Below are 12,726 nucleotides of genomic sequence, written 5' to 3' on the forward strand. Positions count from 1 at the left end.
TTGGAAATCCATCTTGTAAATCATGTAAACTTGATTCACTGCTTAATTTTCCCTTTAAAATAAGCTTTTAGGAACCAAGATGAAGAGTGAGCGTGTGCATCTTGAAATCAGTCAGAGATGAGATTGGGAACACAAAGGTCTTGATATCACATCTTTGAGTGAATGGTGATGTTTGAGACTGGGGAAAACAGGAAAAGGAAGTCATTATTCTTAGATAATCAACAATGGGTACTTCCAGAATAACACTAGCCACATTCTACACCTTAAAAAGTGCTTACATGCAGTTTTTTCCTCAAGGACCTTTTACACTTGATCCGGCATTTTAACATTTTTTTGATTTTTACGTTTTAAAAAAAACCCATAATTTTTTACGGTAAAAAAAACGACAGCTGTGGTTGCTAGAACTTTACCGCCAAACTTACCTTAACTGAACATAACCTGAACTGTAACTCATTAAATACTTGTCACATAGACACGAAAGATTTCTTTTTGTGAAGCTGAAATTCTCTTCTCTAAAACTAAGTAATTTATATAAAAAAGCAACAGACAGTCACACGCTGTGTTCATTCACTTTTGCTCCTACATTATTAGTAAGACTATATAGACTAGATTTGTACTGATCTGTAAAACCAAAAAGACTGTTTAAATCTTAATCGGGTGTGTGAATGAACGAACACACAGATGCATAGCCTGCTGTTACATTCACAATAGATTATAAAGTTTTTACTATAAAATAGACATCAAATAAGCTTTAGTTAGACAGTTTCTGCTCATATGTTAAATATATAGTATGTTTTGTCAAAAATAAACTAATGAACTGTTATCCAATGCAAGCTAATGCAATACACATATCAAAATAATGAATCCTTAACTTTGAAATATGTATTATAAAATTTAAATGGCCTACTTTTACTTTATATGGAAAAATAATTTTCTTTTCAAGATGTTTCCAAAGTAACTTTGAACCAATTCTATACAATGGGCTTTATGCCCAGCTGCACTACTTCCTGAACTTAAGCCAGCTCCTTGTTTCCTGTCTGCCATTATTGGCCAAATTGATAAATCAATTTTGCCAAAAATGGCAGACAGGAAACAAGGAGCTGGCTTAAGTTCAGGAAGTAGTGAAGATGTGCATAAAGCCCATTGCCCATATAACCTATTTTACCATAATTGTTTCCAGGTATGACTAAAAATGGGTTTTTGACTTTCATTTATATTTTGATTTTATTTGATATATATATATATATATCATATATTATTATCCTTGTCTCTCTCAGGTGAGAATCACCTAATTATACATGATAAGGGCTGGCCTGTTCATGCTCATTCGCATATTACCTTGGCAAACAAAAAATGTTTTTCACAATATGACCCAATTCACAGTTTTATTTGAACGATTAGGAGGATGATTTTCAGATCATTGTGAAGAAAAAACTCTAGGCCAAAACACTCATTAGTCAAAAGTCTTGTGGATGCATATTTCTCATGTTTTTTTGTGGCCTTATTTCAGAAACTTTCATTTTAAATTTTTTCAATAACCACGCACAAACAATATTCTCTCAAAAAAACAAACATGTACATACAGGTTGCTCACATATTATGGTAGCCCTGTTTGTGCTAAATATAGTGTACTTGTAATTTCACCTGTGCCATTAATATGTTTATAAGCAACTGAAAAAGTACCAATGTCAGGGCATGTCAGAACATCTCAAGGACCCCAAATACTGTAATACACCTTGGTCCCCAGGGGGTTAAACACCATCATAGTAACTATTATGATAAAAATTAAAATTAAAAAAATGCAATAAACATTAATTTAACAACATTAAATGTAACATAAAACCTATGTGAAGCAGGGAATCGAGGGAATGCACATTTAACAGTATTTTACAGTAAAATTACATTAAATGTACCATTTAGATCTATCAAAGTAATTTGCCGTATATAGGAAACTGTTAACCAATTAACAGTTTTTCACTGTAGCAGTCTTTTACCTTTAAGATCACAATCATTTTGATACATCACTTGATGTATTTAAGTTGATTCAGTAATATTAAATAATTGTTTTTTTCTGACACAAAAAAAAGTGAAATGTACTTTTGTTGAAATGTAGGCTAGATGATAAATTGCACAATGGGCTCTATGCACGGCGTTATTTCTGGTGAAGCATTAGGGATGCTCGATAACTTCCGCCGATCATAGAGTCCAATGCAATATCGAGAATTTATATTGAATTTTATACTCCATGGTTATACTAAAGAAACGTTAGTCACAAAAACAGATAAAACAGACACCCCTCGTTGTGTTTATGCTTCTTTTTAAAATTATATTAAATAAACATAACTATATATAAAATTACATCTAAACGTATGTACGTTTCGTTTCAAAGACGGGAGGACAGTAAATATTGAAGACTCTGCCATAATCCCGTTTTCTCCGGTTTTCCTCCGCTTTAATCTACACAACCGGAAATGGACGAGCATCCTTACGTCAAATGCGGAACTTATGCGTGCATATAGCCCATTCAAGATTAATGCAAAGGATCAAAAATAGAGAAAGAGGCTGGTGTCTGTGCTTAATGTGGCAACATCTAAATTATTGTTTAGTTTTTATTCCCAAGTCAAAAATGTTATTTAACATCACTAAATCAACCTGAATATATTAGGCTAAACCAAAAATAAATAAATAAATAAATAAATAAAGTAAGGCTTAGGTGAGGTAGAAACAGCTACTAATAGGTAACAGTTATGTTGTACATGTGAACATTTTCTTCTGAAGTCTAGGAAACTAAAGAGGAGACTTGGTTGTAGGATTCTTTATTGAGAACACAGTACCTGCAGTCATCATGTCTAGTCTGAGGGAATCTTACATTGTAGTTTATATACATTTCAAGGGGGTGGGATTACATAGTGGTGTCATGTAAATGAAGTACAGGAGTCCATTTCTCCAGTCCTAATCTCATCAGCATAACAGTCTCATTCACATATCTTGATGATTATCCAATCAGCCTAAATATTCAACGACTGAGCCAGTGGCTCACAGAGCCATTAAAGACAAAGTGTCTCAGTAATCTGATTCATTTAACTTACAAAGAGAATACGATTGGCAGAACTCTCATGCATAACATCATCATCATAACCTTAAAATGTAAAACACAATGTACATAACTTTCTCAGTTTATATTCTATATTATTGGAACCCAAATTAAACATTGAATACATTTGTAATACAACACAGGTTACCATGTTGCTTTATTATGCAGGCACAAGAAACCAAATCAAATGTGCATATGTGAACTTTCAAAAAATGTTGTGCGTTTAAAGGACACAAGTTACAGAAAACAGTCTCTAGAGGAAAAAAACGAAAGGAAAAATCTGCTCACACATCCCAGCACCCCTCCTCCACTACAGCTCCGCCTGTTGTCTGAGAACATGGCACCCCCCTCTCTCTCTTTCTCTGCAGCTTTTCCACTCCCCATTACTTTCATTGTGGTTCAACTCTGAACTCTGGCATCATATGTTTGTGCTTAACGTTTGCAGCGTGTGCACTGACTTTCCTATTCCTTTTTCTCCCTTAAGGTGCAGTCACATTAGCGAAATTTTGTGGACCAAAAAAGTAAATTGCGTCTTGTCAATAGTGAGCTGATGTATGAAGTACAGCTCACACAAAAATCACTTTCAAACCAGGGAGAGATCTGTTCAATATGGCAAATCTGTCCTACCAACTTGAATCCCTTGCAGAATCTGCATTGAGAAATGTTGTGCTCACACTATATTCCCGATTGTGTGAATTTCTGCAAAATTTTGCTGGCAAAAAAAGGTGCATTTTATCTTAGCGTTGTATGAATTCAATTACAAACCAAGCATCTGGTTAATGTGGTGAATCCGCTTGACAAACTGTCGCAAATCAGTGTTAGGAAATGTTCCACTCTCAAGAGAAATTCTGTGGATTCCTGTTGAAATTACTGTATTTTAACTGCACTTTTAACCCTGTCCACTCCTACTACCTTTGTCTCATTCTTATCAGAATTATTTTGTCCACCGTCTTCCTTACCCTTTTTTTTTTTGCGTGCTCATTTCCTCGTGCTCTCTCTCTCTCACCCTTTTTTTTTTTGCGTGCTCATTTCCTCGTGCTCTCTCTCTCTCATTCTCTTTTTTTTCTGTCCTTCACTTCACTGTCTCTCACTGGCCGAGAGCCAGGCGTCTGCTCTTAGAATAAACGAAAATTGCTGCTGCATTTGGCAACTTTCTTTGCGCTCACACATAAATTCAGACGCTCTTACAGAGACTCGCATATACTCAGACAGAGATGCAGACAGCAGAGTCAGAGCCTCAATCCAGGATTATTTGGGGTCTCTTCATTGTATTGTGTCGTAAGACATTCCCTACAGGAAGCACCTGCAGCTAAGCAAATGCATAGAACTATCCTTAAATTCTTATCTATCACATCAGTTATTTGGACTATACAAGAAATTCTCGTAAAGTAATTACGCTCTTTACAGCTAGTCAGTAGTGCAGTAGTTGTGGACTTGGTAATTGGAGATGGACATCCAAAGACATCAGAATCAAAATTGAAAGAGGGTTGTTTAAAGAGAAAGTGAAAGTGTGACAGAGGGAGAGTTGGAGTGTATTGTGCAGCTTTTCAGTAGGCTAGTCACATCGTATCGCTCCACTCAGACCTGTCACGCTGAAAAATGGCCTGGTGGCGATTCCTTTAGCTCCGTACCCACTGCAATTAAGTAAATGGAACCAGGACTCAGTCAGTCCCCTCCCGGACCACCCAAAAATGCATTGATTTGATTTTTTTTTTTTTATTCTCTTGCAGGGGAATGAGCACATTTGCTAAATGCAGGAGATTTAGACATTTTAAAAACTTAATTTAATTATGCTCTGGAGATTCATTTAGCTGCATTAGAGCTAGAAGTGCCCTGGGCGTGTCTGTATGGCTGGAGGATGAGAGGGGGGACTGGTAGCACAGAATCTACTGAATTTGAAAAAGACCTTCAAGTTACAGGCTCGACTCTAACCATTAGGCCACAACTGCCCACATAAGTTCACATAACTTAACTTTTAATTTTAAATGGTTTATTTACTTAATTTTAAGGCAATGGATTTTAGCACTTTTTTTCATTCCAAGTTATGTCAGCTGATCACTTTTTACAGTGTACAGAGAGAAAGAAATAGTGTGCTGAATGTCCTGGCATGAAGTGATTGACACGATGACAAGATCTGACATAATTTCGGATTTTGACCAGATTGCAAGGTCATTTCTTTCCTGTGGATCCAAGTTACTTTTGATTTCATGCAGACTTTAATGAGCTATTTCTGCTTAATCTGTTAAAGTTGTATTTGTCATTTGAACCCTGATGTATTCTGCATGCTGAGTCACAACTATTTCAGTTTGTGTGTGGCTGATTGTTTCTTAAGAGAGAGAGGTTATTTTTCTCTCTTTCTCTGCCCCTCTATTCTCTGCCATTTGAACATCCATGCAAACACTGCTGCTGTGCCCCAAGGCTTACTGGGGTTGCTATGGTTACAGCAGTTATCACTGAGCCTGTGTTACTAACCGTAAACACTGGAAAAAAAGAGTTCTTTCTTTCTTTCTTTCTTTCAAAACTGTTGAATCTTTAACTCCAAAGCTCTTTTTATTATTATTTTTTTTCTTGCCTTCTTGCAGTGCACGTCATGTTACATAAGAACCCTGATTTGCTATTAACTGAAGGCTTTTTTTTTCTCCTTTTTTTATGTGAATGAGGGAATGGAAACAAAAAGTTAATTTGGGCCTCTTACAGTAGTATGACTTCCAAATGTCCTGCAGTTTTCCTTCTCCTTCAAGTAAATTTACCACCCTATCAAAGTGAACACACAGTGCCTCCTGCTGGTCACGAGGAAGTAATGCATCCTCGACTATTTTGATTGGATGACTTTTCAAATCTAGTTTGGCTGTCCAGATAAAGCATCTAAACAACTGAGCTTCATGGCTCCCTCTGTGATCTAAATTTTGTTTGTTTGTTTGTTTGTTTAAGGATCGTAGATAATCCTTTACGAAAACACACATGCTTTTCGTTTTGTAGGTATCTACATCCTGATTGCTGTTGGTGCTGTGATGATGTTTGTTGGATTTCTTGGTTGCTATGGAGCCATACAGGAATCCCAGTGTCTTCTCGGAACAGTGAGTAAATAATCATGTGACCACTCAGCAAATTCCTCAAATCACATGATGCTCAACAATAACCGGAAGTATATATTAATAGAATGACTGTTAAACCCTTAACTTTTTTGCATTTATCAAATTATTCTAAGTATTTACTGAACTTCAGCCCTTCAACTGAATAGTAAGTTTGGGATCTTGAACAGACTCTTGCCCATATGCAGTACACATCCTTTTTTGTTTCTCTCCAACAGTTCTTTGCCTGCCTGGTAATTCTGTTTGCCTGTGAGGTTGCGGCTGGAATCTGGGGATTCATGCACAAAGACAAGGTTGGGTTTCATGTCAAGCTGAAACATATACATCCGGTTACTTATTTTTGTAATTTTTTGTAATAATCTTTTTCTTCTTCCTTTCAGATCTCCAAAGAGGTAATCACTTTCTATGACTCTGTGTATGACAAAGGCAATTCACCTTCACTCGTTCCAAATGACCAACACAAGGCTGTCGTTGCTGTCTTGAAGGTCTTTCACGAGACTGTAAGTATTCCTTGTGTACTGAGGAGCACAACAATAATCAAGCCAACACAGACTCACTCAAACTAGATAATGTTGTAAAGACGCATCTCTAATCAGTGTCATCTCTGGCTTTCAGCTTAACTGCTGTGGCAAAGGATCAATTTTAAGTTTTGCTGAAACTTTGAAGACAGAAACCTGTACTGCAGAAATGAAACTGACGGCTGTGGTAAGTGCCCCCCCCCCCCCCGTAAACCCTTGAGAATTTTCATCCAAATCATAATAATAATAATAAAAATGTTTTCTCGGTTTTTCAGAACTGTCACACCAAGATCAAAGAGCTATTCTCAAAGAAGATCTACCTGATTGGCATCGCTGCCCTGGTTGTTGCTGTAATCATGGTGAGGGATTCTTGAGTGTGTTTCTATAGGGGCCTGTGTGTCAAGTTACCTTCTACTATCATTTGATGTTGCTTGCTTCACATTTTACCTTTTATTGTGCCCCTTTTCCTTTCTAGATCTTCGAGATGATCTTCAGCATGGTGCTCTGCTGCGGTATCAGGAACAGCCCTGTTTACTGAAACACAGGGGCAAGATATGTCCTTTAAAAACATCAGCCAAAAAAAAAATAATAATTTTGTTTTATATCTACCATCTCCTATTTTGTTTTGTATCTACCATCGTTTTATAATATAGTCACTCTGTCCTGTTCCTAAAGTCTCAGAACAATTTTTGAACCACCAACAGTGGAACCAACAACAACTAGTCTGCTATTGTTTACGCTGTAGTTGGCGATGACTAGTTACGATCTGTAGCTTAAGCAGTAGACTTATAAACACACACACACACACACAGTACATTATCCCATAAAGGATGGATACATTTATTTGCTTGTAGTTTTATTTTGTGTGTTAACTGTTAAGTTTTGCTATTGCTATGGATTACTATCATTCTTTTCGTATGTACATGTATAAACTGTATATATTTGCAGCCCTGTATGGCTGAATAAGCATGAATCTCGTATTGAACACTCCTGTCCATCTTCTTCTTTGAGACTGCTGCTTGTATGTACACGTTTCCTCCTGAGAAACCACTAAATAAACAGTGTTAGCTAGGTGGGAGAGAAACTCAGAATACTTATTTGAGGTAAGAATGCAAAGATTGAAACATGTTTAAAGACCCAGATATACTTAATTTTCCGCGTTCTGCTCCTTCTAGCGCACAGTTGAGCGAGAAAGTGACACTCTATCAGGTTGACCTTTGTCTCAAATCACTCGCGCAGACACAATAATCGGGCAACACGTGCCAGCAGACAGGGAAAGTATATTTTCGTCTTAACATTACAGAGTCGACGAGCACTACGTTTGCTTCTTACACTATGCTATTCAGTAGAGCTCAGTTGGTGCAAACAAAGCTTAAATGTATTTCCTGGATTCAGTAGAAATTAATATTAGTAGACAGCACTTTTCCAAATTAACTGTACCTCATTTTCTTCAAAAACAGCTACAGTCTGGGCTACAGCACTGACACGGGTTGAATGTGGCCGAATCGCAAAAATTTTAGGTAGTATATTCAATCGTATTGCCTCAATACGCAAATAACATGCATTCTGACATCATTTTTTTTCTGTGTAAAGTTGTATCCAATTTTTACAACTTAGTTGCCATGAGAAATTAAATCTAAAACCTCAAAATGACCACAAAAAACAACTACTTTAAAACTTAAACAGAAAAATTAATGCTTTTATAAAAGTACACAAGCTTCAGATTTCTCCAGAAATGTGCCCCATTCACTTCCATTTTAAGTGTCTCGCCGCAGCCAGTTTATGTGGCAACAACTTGCCACAAATGCTGTCTGTTGAGCTTAACCTGTGAATTTTATTGAACCTGTAATGGCAGAAAGGGCGCTGATCTCTGATCATTGTGTTTCTTGCACGTGGAATCACATGAACGAAAGAGCTGATCCTAGATCAGCGTTTTGCTGTAGAACGCTGTAAACACAGAGCTCCTGATGCCCACTAAAATCTACTATCTTTTTACAGTATGTTCTATAGTGCAATGTGTTGTCCCATACAAGGAGTTGGACCCATTAAGGATTACTGCCTCAGTCGAGTTTACAGTAATCTCAGCCATGGAGAGGATCGTACATACCTAACAGCCTTAATCAATAAATGAAACCCCCTATCCCTTAATCACTAAAATCTTGTACCATCCAGATAATAGCATCAGGACTTTACCTAGGGACAAATTGGCTCCAAATTAGGCCCGATTCCCTTGTGGGTGCCTGTAATGTCACTCAACTGAAAAATCCAGTGAGTTTGTGTGAATGTACATGTATGCTATATGTTGACAGTGAATTGAGATGGACAGGTTTGAATGGTTATAGAATGGACAAGCTCTCTTCACTGCCACCTCTATCTCAGATGTAGTTGCTGTAATACCATGCCATTTTCACTAGGTGGCGCAAAGATGTTTCACTTTTACTGGTGATTACACTCTTACTATGCCCGTGTACATGTCTATCGTGCACTTATTCTTCTAGACCGCACTAATACGAAGCGCCCCCCCCCCCCCCCCTACCTGATGTGATGTATGAATGCCATCAGATTTGTGATTTAGGCTACTTCATACATTATGCAACCTTGTCCTGTTAACACATATTGCCTATGCTGATATGCTTAAAAAGTGTCTTGTACAGCTATATAGTATACTAATGACTATGTAAAGACAATGTATGCCTTTAATTGTGATATCTTTTTCCTGGTACTTGTCAGAAAAATAGAGAGAACCTCAGCAATTATTTCTGTTGAAGCATGTAGGAATTTTAGGGGGTCCTGACAGGTCGAGCATGACTATTACATATATGAAGGTGAAACAGTTGTTTATGAAAATACCTGCCGTAGTTAAAATACATCAAGGTGTTTGAACACTATCAAATGTAACCTTGTGTTGTAAGGATCTCACTTATTTGATACCCAAATTGACAGCTGTCGCTCAAATCTCTACCCAATTGTAGATTTTGGTCTGGTTTTGTTGCCCAAATATTCAGGAATTAAATGTATTTTACAAATAACATGTCTTCATTTTGTTTTCCTTGTCGGTTGTAAATAAGAGATCTAAAAGTACTATTGGTACTTGTCACAATCTTTTTCAAAGCATGGAAATTACATTTGGGTCATTCTAGGTCAAATCAATTAGAGGTCACTAGATGAATATTTTCATTTTGTTTAAAAAAAATCTGGTGAAAGAAGTACATAAATGAAGAAGAAAGCCAAAATATTAAATGTTATGTATTAATATTTACTGAGAGATAGACTAAAGGGTGGTCAAGATAAAAAAAGAAATCGTCATGATTTTCTTTTTACAAAGAAATTGATCCTTAAAATATGTTGAGCGATATCTGTTGCATTGTATGCCAACGGTGACAATTCAAGAATGGTCAAAAGTACTGTTTTCATGTAATTCAAGCAGTATTAAAGATAATTTTAGATAGACATAATGAACTTTTCTTATCTTATTTTTTAAGGCCCAATATGGTTCCTTTCCAGGGGATTTTAATGTGGCTCCATGAATAAATTGGTAAATTTATTTTCAGTGGTCAAAAACTAAAGGTGGGACACTTTTGTCTATCAAACCAATTGCATGTAGTACCTGTCTGAGTGCCATAAATATTGTTTCTACAAAGTTTGCGTGCCTGTAACTCAAGAAGAATACATCTTGATATCCTTCTAGATTCACATTTTTCATAACATTTTTCTTTTGTAATCCTCATTTTTAAGGCCCAGTGTAGTTCAGTCCCATATGGGGATCCCTTTGCTGCACTATTTCCACCCATTTTCAATGGTCGAAATATTGCAAATACTGCATATTTGACTGTAGCATATTAACTCGTGGTAGCTTCAGAAGCTGTAAAAATGAACACACCTTTTTGAATGAATGAATGAAACCTTTATTGCCCTCAAGGGGGAATTTGTTTTACACTCATGGGAACCACAATAAACATAACCACAAAAACATAGAATAAACATAAATAAAAAAAAGAATAAAGGCAAAAGTGACATGGAATATATCAATTTGACAACTTAAGAAATTAATAAATAAATATATATATTCAGTAATACCCTCTAAAAAAACCTCTAAAATATTCCGCTGCTTAATGGAATCAATAAATAGATATATATTCAATAATGCACATTCAAAATAAATCTATGTGCCCATAGATGATTCGTTAAGTAGTTGAATGCTCCTAGGCACAAATGAAGTGATGTGTCGTTTGTGTCATTCGTGATGTGTCGTTCTCACCTTTTTCACCTGAAACTAATTCAAATATTCTTATATATACACTTTTGAGAAGTTAATGTGCATCAACTTGACCATTTCAGTGTATTTTTGTCACTCAAGAGAGGAGTCATATGTAATAGTTTGATTAAGGGAAACAAGATACTTCAGACATTCGGTTTCACAGAAAAGGTTGACGAAAATCAAATAAAATTCTTTATTTAAAAAGATAAAAATCTTTCTAAAGTAATTTTTGACCACTGTTATCTGGCTCCAAATCTCCTGTTATCTGGCTCCAAATCTCCAAATCTCATATATATATATATATATATATATATATATATATATATATATATATATATTCCATTATATCTTATCATTATTTATGGGCTACTTTCAATAAGGAGGGGCTGTCCCAAAACCTAACCCCTAAATTTCAACTTGTGAAAATGATATAGAAATCTATTTATATATATAGAATTATTTATTAAATTATATATATTTATATAGTTAAATATATTTATTTATTTTTAAATCATGAAACTTTATCTAAAAAAAGTGTCCAGCTTTTTCGTGTCACTATCAAAACAGTGAATGTTGTAGTCCATTGGCTACACCCCTACATTTTTGTTCAGCCAATATTCCTGTCCCTCTCCCTCTCTCTCTTATATGCCATGGTGTGATTGATCCCATCATTTTGAGATAGTGTTCTAAAGTTCAAAAATCAACTTCAACTGTTCAACTTCAACTAGTTCAACTGTTTTGACCAGTGATTGTTAACAGTGTGCTGAATAGCATATTCGAGCTAGGCTCAAAAGTGACATTATTGTTTTGATAGGCCTATAGTGACAAAAGGGAACACGTAATCCTTTATTTGGAGGAATAAACTACATTTTAGTATAGTTATGCAAATAATTAGCTACTATAAAGTTTTAGTAGTGTTTTAGTATGCAAGATTCTGTAATGTGATGAGGTTACTATTACTTAAGCTTGCAGTAAAATGCTTTGTGCATTGGCTCATACATTGTCAGTCAAGTATACTTTTATTTATTTAATTATTTATTTATTTATTTATTTTGTCAATTACTTCCAGACATAGACGACAAAGTTGTTCTTTTAGTAGCAGTCTCTCAGTTTCAGTGTTGGGATATAGTGACCACCCTGGACTGCTGCATTGGGTGTGTCTTACTGAACCATGGGGCTTTCCTTTGTTTATAACAAAAGGCAATGGCCATTTCAGTAAGTGGATAAAGCAATCAGACAAAATAATGCATTCTTTACTGTATGAGTCACTGATGATTCTAATCGTGTATATACAGAGAATTTAGACCAACTGAACTGAAAAAAAAAACAACAACAACCTGAAATCTCTCTCAGTGTTGACTAACAGTTTTCACATCCCCTCCTCGAGGGATATCTCACCCAAAAATGGAAAATGCTTAACCTCAAGTTGTTCCAAACCTGTGTGAGTTAGGCTAAATAAATCATAAAATAAACATTTTAAAGAATGTTGGTAATCAAACATTTGACAGTAGCCATTGACCAGTAGTAAAAAAATTATGAAAGTCCATGGCTACTGTCAACTGTTTGATTACCAACATTATTTAAAATATCCTTTTTTGTGTTCTTGAAGAAAGAAACTCATGTATGGAACAACTTGGGGGTTAGTTGCTGATAACAAAATTATCATTTTGGGGCGAACCATCCCTTTAAATTGGGATTTTTTTTTGGAACCCTGCATTTTTTCTCCAATTTTTTTTTAAGGATAAAAGTTCCTGGGAGGAGGAA

The 12,726-nt window shown here is 35.7% G+C and overlaps 1 protein-coding gene across 1 annotated transcript in view; it reads left to right on the forward strand.

Annotated features, from left to right (window-relative positions):
• cd81a (CD81 molecule a) overlaps window positions 1–7,260 on the forward strand; it is a 30,278-nt gene extending 23,018 nt beyond the window's left edge. The window contains exons 3-8 of the mRNA XM_039657048.2: window positions 6,074–6,171; window positions 6,405–6,479; window positions 6,567–6,686; window positions 6,802–6,891; window positions 6,980–7,063; window positions 7,180–7,260. Of these exons, the coding sequence (XP_039512982.2) occupies window positions 6,074–6,171; window positions 6,405–6,479; window positions 6,567–6,686; window positions 6,802–6,891; window positions 6,980–7,063; window positions 7,180–7,242 (530 nt within the window). The 3' untranslated portion in view covers window positions 7,243–7,260. The remainder of the gene's footprint in view (window positions 1–6,073; window positions 6,172–6,404; window positions 6,480–6,566; window positions 6,687–6,801; window positions 6,892–6,979; window positions 7,064–7,179) is intronic.
• Window positions 7,261–12,726: the final 5,466 nt, after the last annotated feature.

The sequence above is a fragment of the Pimephales promelas genome, chromosome 1, assembly GCF_988280905.1.
Source record: "Pimephales promelas chromosome 1, fPimPro1.hap1.1, whole genome shotgun sequence".
NCBI classification, from domain to species: Eukaryota; Metazoa; Chordata; class Actinopteri; order Cypriniformes; family Leuciscidae; genus Pimephales; species Pimephales promelas.